We start from the raw sequence: 16,914 nt of genomic DNA, 5'->3' as shown, positions 1-16,914 counted from the left end.
GAAAGAAATCTGTCTCACTCTGAGATCAATCAATAACTTGTGACAGTGGACAGTGAAATTTAGTCTAGGAACAATCGGCCAACAAACTCATCTAAATCTGTCTTTTTTTCCTTAACGAAAAGCTCAAGCCGGCTGCGCAAAATAAGAAGTTATATGTTAAGGTTAAGATACATATTTATACGCCTTGATTTATGCTTTACCATCAATGTTTTGAGAGACATGGTATTATGGTAATGTAGCAAATTAAGAAGTTTGACAAAGCTTATAATAACTCACTCTGTCTATCTGTCTTTTCAAACGTTGGAATACGTTATTTTTCACACACCCATTCTCGGATCAAGATGAAAATGTGGACAATTATTTATTGTACATGACAAAACAAAAATCATTGTATAAATTAACTAATTAGTTAATTAACTATTGGCTATTAATTATTTTGTTTGGTATCGAACAAGGGAAAAAAATGTAATTGACTTATGTTTAAGCTGAATTAGTAGCCTATATACTTTGTGTAGAGTTAGTTGGAAGCTTACAATAGATAACTATAAAACTTTCTATTTTTATAAACACTTCTTTGGCACAGTGGTTAGTATGTTAGCTTGAGGAGGCTTACGCTCAGAGTTCGAATTCAGTCGCGGTAACATTAACCCATATACAACCTTCTTTCTTTTCGACCCCATTTAAATTGAACCAGAAATTACGCTAAGCAAAACAATTATTAAATATTTCTAATCGCACAAATATATTATTGTTAGTTTAGATCTATTACAAATTTAACTACATGAGCGATCCAAACTACTTGATACAATCACATTCAATATAAGCTTTTTTTTTTAATTATTTTATTTATTTTTCTTGTTATATTTGTTTACATCTTGGAGGCCTTAATGTAAAAAAAATATGGCTGTGAAACTTATTTTTGAAGTAAACATAATAATTCTCCTAGTGAGCAATATAATGAAGTCATAGAGCACTTATACACTATAGTGAACTGAAGGAAAGTTCTTGAGTTAATTCACTTCCAAGTAGACTGCTTCATGCCAAATTTAAGGTCTACATGTTTCAGTAATGCTACAGGAGGAAGAAACCTGGCCTATCTGATGGTAGATGCATGCTCCTTCATGGACTGTGGAGAAATAAAATAAGTTGATATTATTTGTTCCAACAAATGGAAATTCAGTTTAACTACCATTCTCCACCTTGGCATTATTTCAATAACAATCTAGATGAAAACACAAACGACACACAGACACACAGAGAACAAGCTCTAGTCAATTGGGCTTCTTTGAACTTCTCGATTACGACAACGAATGATGTAGACAGACCCTTACTTTAAGTAGAACAAAGGAATTTTGAAAGCTCTCTGTTTTAGCCTTAACGGAGAGGAGTCAAGCAGCTCGTCGAGATCTGATGGAACTGTGGGCTAATGGTTACCAATGGTCTTTAAGTTTAAGGATTTTATATGTTTTGGAAAGGATCTTCAAAAGATGGTAGCTGGATTCGAGTGATATAAGATGCTTTTTTAATTAGTCTATTTAATCGATGTCTTGTGCCATTGAAGTCTTACCATACAAAAAGTTAATATGATTGCTGATGGTAGCTGTTTAAAAAAGTTTAATTATTGTTTTGTAAATTTTAAATTTTCTTAACTTTTATTGGATACACCCTCGCGTAAACATTGTATCAGTGTTATTTATGATTCTATTATTGTAACTTGTTTGCGGTTTGATTGTTTCTCTGTGTCAAAGTGGTCTTTATGCTTTCTCAAATCCACACGTTTGCCGATCCAGAATCGGCTCTTTAAGTAAAAGCATATTCTACCGCGACTGAAGAAACTAAAACCAGTGACTCATCTGGGTGCATCCATTGTCTTCCAAAACAGAAGAAGCCATAAATGTTGTGCTGAGTAATGTTTGGGGACAAAGCAATGAGAGAGAGAGAGAGACCTGTTCACCAGTTTTCTCTTCTCACGTGTAGTGTAATTACTTCTTTAGAGACACAGACAATAAACGTTCTCAAGAACAAGAAGTTGTTCATTTCATGTGACCAGAAAATTGTAGACATTTTCTCATGGAAATTACAGTGATAGACTAACCTGAAATAGCCAACATGAGTGTAAGATAATTGAGCTATAATAATCGGACAAGACGTTAGGGCTACGCCTACTTGTTATGTGGCACTGGTTTGATCGATTAATAGCAAATCAATTTTTTAAATAACCATGTTTAAAATTAAAAAATTAACTACTTCTGTATTCTCATTTTTTAAATGAAATATTATATTAAGTACTAAAAGGTGAAATTTTTTTTTGTTCTTTTGAGATACCAAAATATTTCTTTTCCACATTTTAGTGATCAAACTTTTTAGTTGTTATTTCCCAACATAAACTAAACTAATCAGCAAATGCTTATGAAGTTTTCAAATGAAATAAAAGACGTAAATCTAACAGCTTGTGATTGTATTTCCTGCAACAGACACATACAGAAGAATGACTAAATCCTAGTTAGAGTATAAAAGTGATGTAGTACAATCTTAATTTTGATCTCGGCCTTGGCATGATTTAAGTAGATCTAGATCTCTAAATGTAAAGTATGTACAAAATTACTAAAATATATTGATTCACGTTATCAAGACATTGACTAGACTAGACCTAGACTAGACTAGATCTAGACTCAAAATGTGTATCACTATCACTGTGGGAGAGACAGGCAGAAGAGTGATGGGTTTGTCGACGACTGTTCTCAACATTGTCCTGGTCTTTCTCAGCCTGACTTTATTCATTGCAGCTGTTGGCATCAGGTCAGTTTGTAGCACGTTGGGGGCGAGGGGGGGGGGGGGGAGTCAAGTTCTTTCCCTTTAGTTACCACATCATAGTGTGCTGGTAATAAGCGTTTCTTACAGCATGTCAAAAAAAAAATACTTCCCACTTTATATAACAGCATTGGGTCTTACAATGATGAGGACAATATCTTTCCTAAGATGAGATAAGAAAAATAATAAAAGGTTTCATCATAGAAAAACATGACTCTAACATAATAACCCCAAGTATTCTAATATGGTGAGTATCCCGACATAAACTCGACAAATATACTACTTATAAGTTAAAGAGTTGCCTAGATCAAAATAAACTAAATATCTATTTGTTCTTTCACTACAACTTGTGGGATGGTCCCAGACTTGAATATATATATATATATATATATATATATATATATATATATATATATATATATATATGCACATAGATACTGTCACAGCATTCATGTGCACGCGAGCATTGCCGTTCCCATGATCCTGTTACTATATGCCAGGTTTTCTTGGGGACAAAAGGCAGCTTTGCAAACAGGTACTTCGGTCAAGATGGCGTGCCTACCCTGAACTACCCGAAATTAATGTCATGGTATTTATAGTAAGCACCAAACATTCTTTGTACCCACTGGGAAATAGGATAGCTACAAAAGACATAGATCTAAAATGAGCACAACTTTACCCCATTCCCTCCTCGAGTAAATAAACCTTCCCCACCACCCCACTGACTTCCAATCTAAATAGCGTTAGTTCTTAGTTCCATAGAGCTGTATTGCAGAAACCAATCTAGTCCAGAGCACTATAAGCAGCTGTGAAAAGTATTTTATATCATTGTGTAATCAAACAATCTAAGTATTCAATGTCGACCTTGGCGTGACTAGTTGTCCCAGGGTACATACGTGAATTTCACGTTCTACATAAGATGACAGAAAAGAAAAAAAATCTGGAAGTAAACTACCCTAGAAGTTCAAGGCCATTTTGTATAAATATTGTTAATGAACACTGGCAACTCGATGCGATGCTTTCAAGATGCATCCATTACCTGGCATCCATTTCCGTCATGCTTTGGCGGTAAATGAGGGACACCGGGGTCAGACTGACATGCATAGTAAATTATATGCTTCTGACATGCGAAAATTTGTTTTTTTTATTGTTTTAAATCTGCTCACAAAGATACGACTATGTGAAAATGTAAATATATAGTACTAATTAAGATTTTCTTTTAAATATCCAGTATCTTTCTAAAGTTGTGACGAATGGTTAATTTCCTTTTGAGATAAAGGACAGATGTTTGAGGCGCAGCTGTAATTATATAAGACATCTTACACTGATTTAATTATCTGTTTAGTTTTTCAAAGACAGTTGCATAAGACTACTTTCTAGTAAGAGAAGTACAAATGTAAGCCTACTTCCCACGTTCTGCAGCAGACGATACATTTTGTTAACAGCTTTCATTTCTGTCTCAATTCAACCCCGAACTGTGTCAAGGGTTTCTCACAAAAAAAAAAGCTAATTTAAAATGTAGGTTAATAAATTCTGGTAGACACTATAATTTGTAGACATTCAGAGATAACAATTAAATTCTGCGAGACACTATAATTTGTAGACATTCAGAGATAACAATTAAATTCTGGTAGACAATGTACTTTGTAAATAAATGCTGGGAGCCAGTGTACTTCACAGATAACAAATGTTGAAATTGGGTTAATAACACGTCTTGATATATTCAGAAGATAAATCGGATGACTCAATGTCCAAAGTGTTGCCAGACTCTTGGACGCTGACTGCAGAGCTAAAGAGGAGGATCCTAACAATGGAATTGAGATGCTACAGAAGGATCCTAGGTATCACATTTGAAGACCGCATCTCAAACGAAGAGATTAGAGACAGGGTTACTGCAGCCATTGGACACCATGATGACCTTCTAACTATTGTAAAAACAAAAACGCAAGCTAAAAATCTATGGCCATATTACAAGTTCTTCGGGGCTCGCAAAAACCTTGCTTCACCGAACAGTACCAGGAAAAAGAAAAAGAGGCAGACAGAGATAGAGATGGGTAGACAACATAAACAATGGAAGGGCCTGCCATTGAAAGAGGTTTTATCCAAGATAAAAGACAGAGGAATGGAGAAAGACGGTCGACAAATCTTGTATGATGCCCCAACGGTCCAACAGACTAAGGTATAGTTGAAGGTGGAATTTGTTCACGTTATTTCTCCCACTATCCATTAAGCACAATTATTCACTGTAGATGACAACACATGAATCACTTTTAAAAAATTAACCAATTAGTTAATCAATTAGTCATAATTAAGTAATTTTGTTTATATAGAGTATGTACTAAGCTAAGGGGAAATATACCTTGTATAGAGAAATAGGTCGTTCGCTAAAAATTTTGAACAAGAGATTTTTTTTTGTTGCTACAAATGTCTATTTTATAAGTATGTGATTGGCTTAGTGGCTTTCAAAAGTTTTGGAAAGGCAGCACAGAAACTATATACCCCCACCCACCCAAACTGGTCTACAAAGTAATTGGACCATACAGCCTTTATTAACATCACGAAAACATGCATCGATACTGACACATTTTCGCAGTAAAAGTTTTAATTTTAAGAGTTTAAGGACCGTGCTTTTGTTAGAAGAATAACCAATGTTACCCTTTGTCAGCGCCTTGGGCAACCTGTAAGCCCAATGAACTTGCACAGATACTTGTACATCTCACAGAATCTTTACGGTATGGATTGTTTCAAAAGTTCTTTTTGCAATGTCTTAGTTTGACCAATAGAAATTGATATTTAATAGCAAAAATATATTTAATGCAGATATAAAGTTTTGGGGGTTAATGGGTGAATACAAAAAACTATTTTGCCGTTCTCACCCACCTGCAGGTACAAGCTGGACAAGAGGTTGGAGCTGATGAACGGCTACGACTCTGGCGCACTTCCATTCTACATGATGCTGACAGGGGGTCTCATGTTTTTCTGTCACCTGGTGGCCATCAAGTTCTGCTACGACGCCACTAACGTTGACACACGGTCCGACAAGCATCACCTGTTTGTAGCGCTCATTTTGGTGGTCATGGCCATGTTTCTGTTTATCTTTATCAACATCATCATTATCCTAGTGCATGCTGGGAAAATAAGATCCTCTCTGGAAGAAGGCATCGGGGGCTCTATGAAGGTAAAAGCTACAATCAATGTCATTGGATAAGCCAAGACTAGGGATTAAAAAGAAAAAGCTAAATGTTCGTTTAAATAGTAATGAAACATTTACAAAATGCAGTAGCAAAGAGTTTAAGTGCTTTGCGTTGACAGCCGAAGAGCCTCAGTTCCAAACTTATTGAAGACTTTCCTCGTTCTTTCCTCGTCATCTGAATAGTCGGCAAATTTTTTTTTGGGGGGGGGGGGGGGGAAAGTGAAGCAGCTCGACTGGTTACCTAATTAGTTAATTAAATGCGTTAATAGACGATTGTCTTTTGTAAGTGGGAATTCTTTCTACTAGATAAGTCATTTCTTTCTACTAGATAAGTCATTTCTTTCTACTAGATAAGTCATTTCTTTCTACTAGATAAGTCATTTCTTTCTACTAGATAAGTCATTTCTTTCTACTAGATAAGTCATTTCTTTCTACTAGATAAGTCATTTCTTTCTACTAGATAAGTCATTTCTTTCTACTAGATAAGTCATTTCTTTCTACTAGATAAGTCATTTCTTTCTACTAGATAAGTCATTTCTTTCTACTAGATAAGTCATTTCTTTCTACTAGATAAGTCATTTCTTTCTACTAGATAAGTCATTTCTTTCTACTAGATAAGTCATTTCTTTCTACTAGATAAGTCATTTCTTTCTAAAGGTTTTCTCTTCTTACAATTATCCTCTACTAGCTTACTATACTATCAGGCGCGGTGGCCTACTATACTGGACTGCACGTTCAAACGCCACCCCCACGCTTCCCTGGACCCTGTAAAAAAAAACAACCTTGTTTAAAAAAAGATCAGTCCATCTAGTGTAGCCTGTGTATATCTAGTGATATCAACACTCTGTCCACCACCAGGCTTACAAAAGTGACCTGGCACGTAAAGTGACGATGGATAATGTGCAGACCGAGTTTGAATGCTGCGGCGTGCAGTCCTACAAGGATTGGTTCCAGATTGGCTGGGTCAATTTGATGTACATCAACACGGAAAGTGATGACGTCAAAAGGTAATTGAAACGCATTAATGTCTTGTCTTTTCAATTACAGACGTTCCTTTCAAAAATATTTGTTTTGTCCTGAAAGGTGATTCTTTTACTTTTCCATTAAACCATTAAGCATGTACTACTTTTACAAAAAAACAAAAAAAACATTTAATTAGGTCTAGAAGTCATACAGTAACTAAACTGAAATAGTCTACCTAGCCACCAGATGAGTCGCCGAATAGAATGTGATAAGTGACAAATGGAATGTGATATCATAAGTGACTAATGGAATGTGATATCATAAGTGACAAATGACTATTATTCCATCATCTTTCTTTTTAACACAATTAAAGATAGGATTTCAATTTAAAAATTTGACCGCCCAAAAGGAAGGAAATATTTCATATAGTGATAGTAATTGACGCACATTCTAGATGGCTGCCTGGTCGTGAGGTTTGCGCGCTGGACTGTCGTTCGGATTTATCGATGGTCGAGGGTTCAAATCCTGCCCGCTCCCATCCCCCGTCGTCCTGCGGGAGGTTTGGACTAGGAAGTAAACTATCTTCAACTCTGAAGGAACATCCGAAACATGTAAAACAACAAACAAAACGCACAGCCTGTCTCATCTCCCTAATCCTGGATCTAGTTGTGAAATCTTGACGCTAAATCTAAGAGAAGAATACAAGCTTTTGAAAGTAAATGTTCTAAAGACTGCTGGGAATGGTGCTAATACTCCGTCGTTGGTTTGTAGCTCCAAACAGTTTGTACAACTAAATCGATGTATGCATGTTATATTCTTAATGTGAAACTTGAAATAAGTTTCGACAGACGTTTTGTTAAACAAACTTCAATATAACTTTAAGTTATACACATAAACAGCAATAGACGCATGTAGAAACACAAGATAAAAATGTTACATTAAACAAGATCTAACTCACTAAAAACACACGTCCTTGTGTCACTGATCTCTCACTTGTTCTTCTCCAACTTTGACACTTCTATTTATAAGCTGAACTACGACAGATAGACCACCTGGTTTGTTTCACAAGAAACTCTTTGGACTACACAACCAAAGCATCTGCCCAGCTTTTCTCATGGTTACATCACAACCACACACACTCCAGAATAAATAAGATAAAAGAGGGAAAAAAATTAGTCTTACTTCAAGTCCACAGTTGCCATGCCAGCAAGAATTGTTTCTAAATAATGTGAATCACAAAAGATGGGATGAGCAGATTCATGAAAATTGATAATGAGCCAGAAGAAAGAGTCAAAGTTTTAAGAATGATGATAGATGAAAAGTCATGTTCAAGTTTTAATAGAGCTAAAAAACAGTCAAGATTATAAGAATGATGGTAGATATAAATCATATACGATTTTTAAAGTGTGGTTTTTTTTTCATCCAAAATCTTTGTTACTACATCAAGTTTTATCTTCAATAAACGTCTTAAGAAACTTATTACTACCTAATGATTGAAAGCAATGATTTGAAGCTTCGATTTTTGAATGTGTAATGCTACATTTTGAAACCAATGATGAAATTTAAAATTTCCCTTTAGTGAACCTGATAGTTTATCAACTAATTTTATACCCATATTATAGGAAGCAGGTCTCGTGTCATTTGTGGTGAGGACAAACATACATGTCTTTGTTACTAGTAAGAATGCAGGAGAGTTGGGGGAGGGGGGGGGGAAGACCACAATGTTTAGAAAATAAAAGGCTTTTACTCAAGTCCTGTCTACACACAAACGTTCTAAGCTTGGAAATAGATCAAATGATCGTAGAATGTAGCGTTGCTTAACCTGAGTGGGAGAGACATGTGATGTTGAACAGAATAGGGCTTCCAGGCATTGACCTTCCACAAATACAAGCAATCTTTGCAAATGGATTCCGGCTCTAGTGCAAACAACTTCCGGAAACCTTGCAAGATTGTTTCAAAGAAACGGGTCGCCTGTATGGAGGAGAACAACAGTAGTGCAAGCATCCTTCGATTGAAAGATTGTTTTTTTAAACTTTGGAAACCAACTCGTAAACTGCACTATCTATCTATCTATCTATCTATCTATCTATCTATCTATCTATCTATCTATCTATCTATCTATCTATCTATCTATCTATCTGACTGTCTGTATGTATGTCTGTCTGTCTGTCACTCTCTCTCTCTCTAGATAGATAGATACCAATAAATTAATTGTTTGTCCGTGTTTTAATGTGTAAAATATGACCTAGTTAATACAATACGTAAACTTTTCTGACATCAAGACCTTTCTTAAGCTTTTAGTAGCCCTAGACAGGGAGTGTAGAAATGAAAAGTATACAGCCTAAGTGTCTATTGTTTCATGAGTCGTAATGTAATATTTCATAACGCCATCTATAGTTTCTATCGGTAACTAACAATCCATAATAATCTTAAATTCTTATTAAAAAATATATATATATTGTTTATATATGTAAATCTACTTTTATTTCGTTAATATGACATTTTAGAATGTAATTTATTTTATGACTACATGAGAAAACATCTGTAACATTAACAATATGCAGATTTCTGTTTGATCTATTGAACAAGTCGTGAGTTTAAAATATCACCGTATTGTTACAGAAATAAATAGCCTTGTAACTTTGGCAGATGATTAAAAAGAAGGACTAAAAGAGAGTGAGAAGATTGTGCAAAAAATCAGAAGAGTGATGGAGAGAGGAGTATAGAAAACCCCAAAACGCCTAAACCATGTGTGAACGTCATGACCTTAGCAGAAGTGAAGCCAGAGCTCATAAAATGATGACGTGTAAAAAGTTAAAAAACAAGAAGGAAAGACCGCAATATTAATTGACGATGGGTTAGCCAGAGTTACACGAATGTAGCAAAACATGTCAACATCTTTAGTCCACAAGCCCTCCCATCTCACAAGGCGAAGACACTTAGTCAATATCGTTGGAAGTAGCAGCGTTCTCTGCCATCGTTGTTAACATTGACCTAGGTCCTAGATTGACCTAGAATAATGGTCTTAGAATACTACATATATAAGAGGTAAAGTATTGCACAAAATATATATATTACTAATTTATAAAGTTTATATGCAAATATTCTCTCCTGTGTCTGACAGTGCCTGAAGCTGAATTCATTATTTATATTGAATTAAAACTAAATATTTAATACTGTCGAATTCGGTTAATCGGGATGCGATCGTGTTGGTCCTAATAACCGGCTGGTCTGATTAACCGGATAAGGCTGTATACTAGGATTTGTTTGGGCACATTAGGATTCTGTTCGAATAAGCGGCTGGTCCGATTAACCGGTGATCTGATGAACAGAATTCGAGTAGACTATCTAGACTTCCTATTGCTCATACGTAGGTACCTCAAAGGCGGAGAGTTCATCAAGGACGATGCACCCTTCAGCTGTTGCAGTCGAGACTCAAAAAGAGCGTGTGTCCACCATTCGGTGCTTGACTTCAAGATTCACAGGAACTACGAAGCTGTCAACCTGAACAACGTGGGTTGTGTGGATGCAGTCATGGCCTACTTTAAAGCTGTCTTGATCGTGCCCACCGCACTCCTGCTTTTTGTCATTCTTATTCTAGAGGTGAGATACAAACTTGAACCATGCTGGAAGTGTAGGCTACAGAGAGTGAGTTCCTTGAGAGTACCCAGTTAGGATTCCGTTCCCTTGATTCACTCAATTCGCCTCGCTTCACGGACTGACAAAAGTAATGTAAAGTAAAAGTAAACTTCCCTTTTCAGACCTCGTGGTCTATAGGGCAGATGATGCAAAGGTTATCTGTTTCTGTGGCCTACGGTTAACTAGGGTGTCATGTGGCCAGCACAATGACCAACCGCCTTTACTTTTCCCCAACAAATGCCAGGTACCCATTAGAGCTGGCTGGACTCAGAGGCATCCAAAGATCCCGAAATTAAAAATCCCAGTCTTCACCAGGATTCGAGCCCGAGACCCCAGGTTCAGAAGGCAAGCGCTTTACCGCTTGGTCACCGCGCCTCTTCAAACTAACATAGATATCGAAATGAATGTTTTCAATGATACTTAGTAGCGGCTGCTGAATTGTAGAATTAAATTTTAGCATGTATTCTAGACACGTTAAGTCAGTTGATGAATGTAGACTGAGAGTAGTCCACCCTTAGCAAGAGAATCAAAACAATACCAAGAGAACTCGAGAGGCCAAGTGCGCTTGACCTTGGCTTGGCTACCTAGAAGGGGGCTCGAGGTTCGACACCCGACTCGGGCAGAGTTGTGTTTACTGAAGGCAGCACGGAAAACCAACTCATAGATACCCCTTCCCCCCCCCCCCACTGCTCCACAAATGAGATTGGACCAAAGCGCTCTGAGCATGCTATAAGCATGAAAGTAGCGCTATATAAAAGCTACACTAAGAATAATGTGTGGCTGAAAGATATACCACTTGGTTGTTTATCACGGGGGCACGAATTCGAAACCGGCAGGCAGCGCGGAAATACTCTTCCAGGTACCCCGTCCTCCACTGGACATTTGACCAAAGCACACTGAGCATGTGCAAAACAATTGATAAAATATTAAGCATGTTCATCTTATTCGACTTAGTAATGTTTACATTCAAATCTTGGAGTTAAATTACAACCTAGAGTCTTTAGAGAGCGTGAATTCTGCACGCACAACTAAAAAAACAACTAATGCTTAACAGACTTTTACTTTTTTAACACTACTAAAGAACAACTTAAGACTAAGACTAATACTAAGACTAAGACTAAGACTAAGACTGCTTTATTGATCCTTACGGAAATTTGTTGTGATTACAAGGACTCTTCTTTTCAATAATTGACTAATGCTTACCAGACTTTCAATGTTTAAAGCATAGGTAAACTACTAGTGTTTTTATTTTATTTTAAATAAGTTCATAGATTCGAATCACTTATTGTCATTGATAAATTGTTGGGCTCAGTGATAGAAACATTATTGATGTCAAAAATTTCAAAAACAGTTATTTTACTCGAATATTTGTACAAAGCTTCTATCAACTTACTCTATCTGGTAAAAATTATGTACACATTATTTCTCCCACACCCATTCTCAGATCAAGTCAAAACTTAGCACAAATATTCATTGACATAGACAAGACATGAATCAATAAAAAATTATTGTTACTGGTAGCTAATTATTTTATACAATGGCAACAAAGGAAACTAATTCTTCAGTATTCACAGATATTGTTAAAGTTGTTGGGTTTAGTCTTCTTAAATAATTGTTAACGCTATTTCTCCCTCACGCATTCTCCGATAAAGTTGATACTTTACATTTTTTAAAATTTATTTCACCTAACAAAACATGAATCAATAAACAAAAATAGGCCTACTCACTTAATAAATTGTTGGTAATTATTTATTTTGTTTCATAACGAATAAGGGAAACAACTTGTACATTATTGATAGATATAGTTTTAAGGACTGAGTTCTTTCCCATGTTGATAAGTTTTGTTTTTTAAGATTTTTTATATTTTGCTTGTTATTGTTAAAATGAAAAGAAATAAAGACATCTTTGGACAATTATCTTTGGACAATTATCTTTGGACAATTATCTTTGGACAATTATCTTTGGACCATTATTTTGCATAACAAAGGCGTAAATTAAAATCACTAAATAAAGTAACGAACTGGAACTGAGGGATATAATCGTTAGAGTTGGGGGACAAAACGTCCATGAAGACAGTCAAGTCCATAAAGACAGTCAAGTCCACAAAGACAGTCAAGTCCACAAAGACAGTCAAGTCCACAAAGACAGTCAAGTCCACAAAGACAGTCAAGTCCACAAAGACAGTCAAGTCCACAAAGACAGTCAAGTCCATAAAGACAGTCAAGTCCACAAAGACAGTCAAGTCCACAAAGACAGTCAAGTCCACAAAGCCCCTCTTCGCTATGGTAAGCCCTCTTTTACCTAGCAATCCATCCAAAGTTTGAATGAGTAGTCCAGTGGATGACTGACTGATTGGACAGTAAACTAAACAAGAAAAATACTATTAAAAAACAAAGCTTATACTAAGCGTAGTTGTATTAATTATTTTGGATCAGTCATGTAATTAAATGTGTAATAGATCTAAAAAAAAAGCAATAATACATAAGTTTTAGGGGATTATGTGAATGTTATCGTAATTGCTTGTTAAATGCATTATAAAAAAAAGGAATGACCTGAAATCGAATTCCTCAAAAATATATAATTACCACTGTGCTTGTAAAGTGCTTATGGAAATAGAAGGTTTTGTAGTTATCCTTTATTAGTTTCAAAATTTAAAGCGGCGACCTATAAAGGGTAATAATTCCGTCCATAAATCACATCAGTCAAGTACAATTTCTTTCCCTTCTTCGAGATACCAAGCAAAATAATTTATTATCACTAGTTAATTAACTACTTCAGTTTTTTTTTAATTGATTCTTGCTTTGTCAGATAAAAGAAAAAATTGAGCAAAATTTCAGCTTGATCCGAGATTGTGTGTGGGTGAAATAGCTTTATAAAAAGAAAGCTGGTGGATAATATAAATATCTACTCGTAATAAGGAAAGTTCAAAGACTCAAAAAACAAAGATTTACTGCTGCAGGAGTAATGGATAAAAGAAAGTTTTGTGTGAATTGTTTGTTATTTTTGTTTGTTTTGTAGCTGATGAAGGCCTCGTGGCCCAAACTTCTTTTGTTTTACTTGGTCCGGCAGGGTTACATGTATGCATGTTTTTCGTATTTTCTATACAGTCGTGATAAGGAAAGAAAACTTTCTAATACTTTCTGATTAGCAAGTGTATAGAATATAGATTAAGGCAACAGATATACACTCAACTCAACTATACGTAGTTTAAGCAATGTGCATTAGAAGAAAAAGGAAAATCGATACATTGATAAAGATCTAACCAATCGAACACTCAATTATACATGTGTTAATATTCTTGTTTTTCTAAAGGCTATTGACATCGTTGTTATGCGCATGCTGCAAACCTCCATTTTTACTGCAGACGAGATCAACGACCCTGAGGCGGCCACTGAAGCTTACTGTATAAAGGGCCTAGGTGGAGGAGGGGATGTCAGAGAACTCTTTAGAAGAAAAAAAGATGGTATGTTCAGCTTCATTTCTCTGCTGTTTTTTTTCTCCGTCAAGTTGCACTTTCCTATGCATTAAAAGAAGTTTAAAACCTACGCATTAAAAAATAGTTCCTGTGATCTTGTTTCCGTGTGTATGAAATGTGACGCAGATTTTCTCTTCCAACAGTTTAGTATGGACCTTTGATCCAACATGGTGATGTGACGAGGAAATGATAGGCTCCATTACATTCACGGCCACTTTGACCTAAGCTTCAATATATGCATATAAACTACTTCTGTTTTAAGAATGGTGGGAAGCGTGGTCGAGAGGCTAAGTGCGCTTGAACTTGGCTTGTCTTGGCTACCTAGAAGGGGGCTCGAGGTTCGACTCGGGCAGAGTTGCGTTTACTGAGCGCCTAAAAGCAGCACGGAAAACCAACTCCTAGATACCCTCTCCCCCCACTGGTCCACAAATGAGATTGGACCGAAGCGCTCTGAGCATGCTATAAGCATGAAAGTAGCGCTATATAAAAGCTATAATAATAATAATAAAGAATATAAATATAGACTCCAAGAGTCTAAATAAAACATTAATATTGAGTATATAAGAGAAACTTTAAAGGCCCAAAATGTAGAATACATACAATTAGCAACAGTTCTGTTACGTTCTGTAAGGTTATCAAAATCACTCCTCCAACTAGTATCAGGCAGGGGGGGGAAATAGTTAAGTTTTAGTATGTGTCTCCAAGGAAAGCCTCAATACTATTGCACTGATCATTACTGGATGACCTTGTAGGGCGGAGGCTTATTTGAAATAATATTTGACAAATTCTCTCTCGTCCCATAAAAAAAAAATAAACATGTATTGCATGTAATGTTTTGGACTATTCTATATGACCATTTGAAATAGCTACGCTATTGTTAATTCAGCTATGTAATAGATCTGAGTAAAAATGTCGACTGGCATTGATCTTGTAATGTTTTCATTACATTTAGGAAATGTTTCGAAAAATGTGTATAAGTCTTAGACACGTTTTAAATTTTGACTAAGGCTAAGACTGCTTTATCGATCCTTATGGACATTTGTTGTGATTATAAGGACTCTTTTCTCATATAAAGACAACACAACAGAAACATACACATAAATAGAACAGACACAACATAAAGAGTCGTTAAAGAGTTCATTCAGCGACTACACAAAGGCATGCTGGTCCTTTTCATGTTTCCTTAACGAGTGGCGTTGATATAGTCTGATTGAGTGAGGTACCGCTCTGCTCTTGTCTTGATTGACAGCGATCGCCCACTTCGCAACGACCTGACGCAGTTCTGATGGAGCGGGTGGCCTTCGTCTTCCAAGATTTTTTCCGATTTTTCTTAGACATTTTTGTTCAAAAAGTTCCTTTAAATATGGTAATGTTGTGAGAGTGATTTTTGATGCCCTTTTTATGATGCCTTCTAGGCGGCTCATTATATTTAGGAAATATTTGGAAATATTTTTATAAATTTTAGCAACGTTTTCAATTGTTCTGTTTCATTATGTTAGATTTGATTTGTAAAAATTGAGTTTGTATTTTTAGCGGCCCCCGTAAGGGGAAAAAGCCGCTATTAGGTTTGTGCAAAATGTCCGTCTGTCCGTCTGTCACACTCAGATTTCGAAAACTAGAAGAGATATGAAAAATACTATTTCATCATTAAATGCGGCTTGAAAAGTTTAGGTGCAACGGATACAATTGGTTTTCAAAAAGCAAACCGTTTAATTTATAAAATTAATTATGCAAGCGATTTTTTCATAAAAATACACCAATCCTAAAACAATTACGTAAATGTAAGGGAGGCAATGTTACAATATGCTTACAAAGATAGTCAAATTTTGCATATTTTCAATATCACTAAGTCAAATATATTTATAAAATGTACAGGAAATGTTTACAACAAATATAAATAATAGTTAAAGATGTTTTTTCTGGTCTACTAAAAATAAAAGAAAACATTTCTGTTTGTTTATAAAGGCTAATAATGCACTTTGTATGTAAATATTACGCACATTTTTTAAAATGGACTTTTTATACATCGACTTTCGTGCAGTAGCGTAACGTCGCAGCATGATCTGATGCTAAACCAATTCCTTAAACTTTTTTAAAAAATCAGATTTTATTTATTTTTTGTTTAGTGCCCCCATCTGAATAAAAGAAGATTATTTTTGTGCGTTTTGTCTGTTGGTCGGTCTGTCCATCACGATTAGATTAACAAATAACACTAAAGGCTATTGTAAATCTGATTTAACCTTTAATTTTTCATTCAGAAATATTGCAATAGTTTTAAGTATCTAGAATAGATTGTTCCGGATGTTTTGTGAAAAACAAATCAATGCCAATGAATATTTGTTTGCTCTTCTAACTTTTATTAGATTTTATTTCCATGCTTAAACGTTGCAAGAAACACATGATCTTTAATATATTGTTCCGTTTTTTTAAAGTAAATAGCATATAAAGGCTAAATAAAAATATATATATACTGATTTATATTTCATTAACTATAAAGTTGTTCCGGATATTGTTTTATAAAAAATAAATTATGTCAAATGGTTGTTTGAAATCGCATAATTGACTAATATTACACTTATATTCTTTGACACTACGTCACTATAGTTTATTTATCAATATAAATTGTTCCGAATTTTTAACTGAAAACAAATTTATGTCAAATATAATTTTATTTTTTTCAAAAATATCGACAATAGGTTATTCAGGATTTTAAAATAAGAAAGTAATTTATTAGAAACGATTATTTAAAATCACTTTTTAGACTTATTTTACAGTTAATTTTCTTGCCGAAACATAATAAAAGTTGTTTAATCTGTAAAGAATGTTCCGGATT

General features: G+C 35.2%; 1 protein-coding gene across 2 annotated transcripts in view; it reads left to right on the top strand.

Moving 5' to 3' along the window:
- The first annotated feature begins 2,381 nt into the window (after positions 1–2,381).
- Positions 2,382–16,914, top strand: part of LOC106060937 (DNA ligase 1-like) — a 22,616-nt gene continuing 8,083 nt past the window's right edge. Inside the window, exons 1-5 of one of the 2 annotated variants that reach the window (XM_056030194.1) lie at positions 2,382–2,589; positions 5,698–5,989; positions 6,863–7,011; positions 10,342–10,570; positions 13,919–14,069. In XM_056030194.1, coding sequence (XP_055886169.1) covers positions 5,726–5,989; positions 6,863–7,011; positions 10,342–10,570; positions 13,919–14,069 — 793 coding nt within the window. In that variant the 5' untranslated portion in view covers positions 2,382–2,589; positions 5,698–5,725. Of the gene's footprint in view, positions 2,800–5,697; positions 5,990–6,862; positions 7,012–10,341; positions 10,571–13,918; positions 14,070–16,914 lie in introns of both variants that reach the window. The other variant, XM_056030193.1, reaches the window with a different exon arrangement.

Source organism: Biomphalaria glabrata, chromosome 5, assembly GCF_947242115.1.
Source record: "Biomphalaria glabrata chromosome 5, xgBioGlab47.1, whole genome shotgun sequence".
Lineage (NCBI taxonomy): Eukaryota > Metazoa > Mollusca > Gastropoda > Planorbidae > Biomphalaria > Biomphalaria glabrata.
Note: the sequence above shows the minus strand (reverse complement) of the source record. Positions and strands in the feature narration are given on the sequence as shown.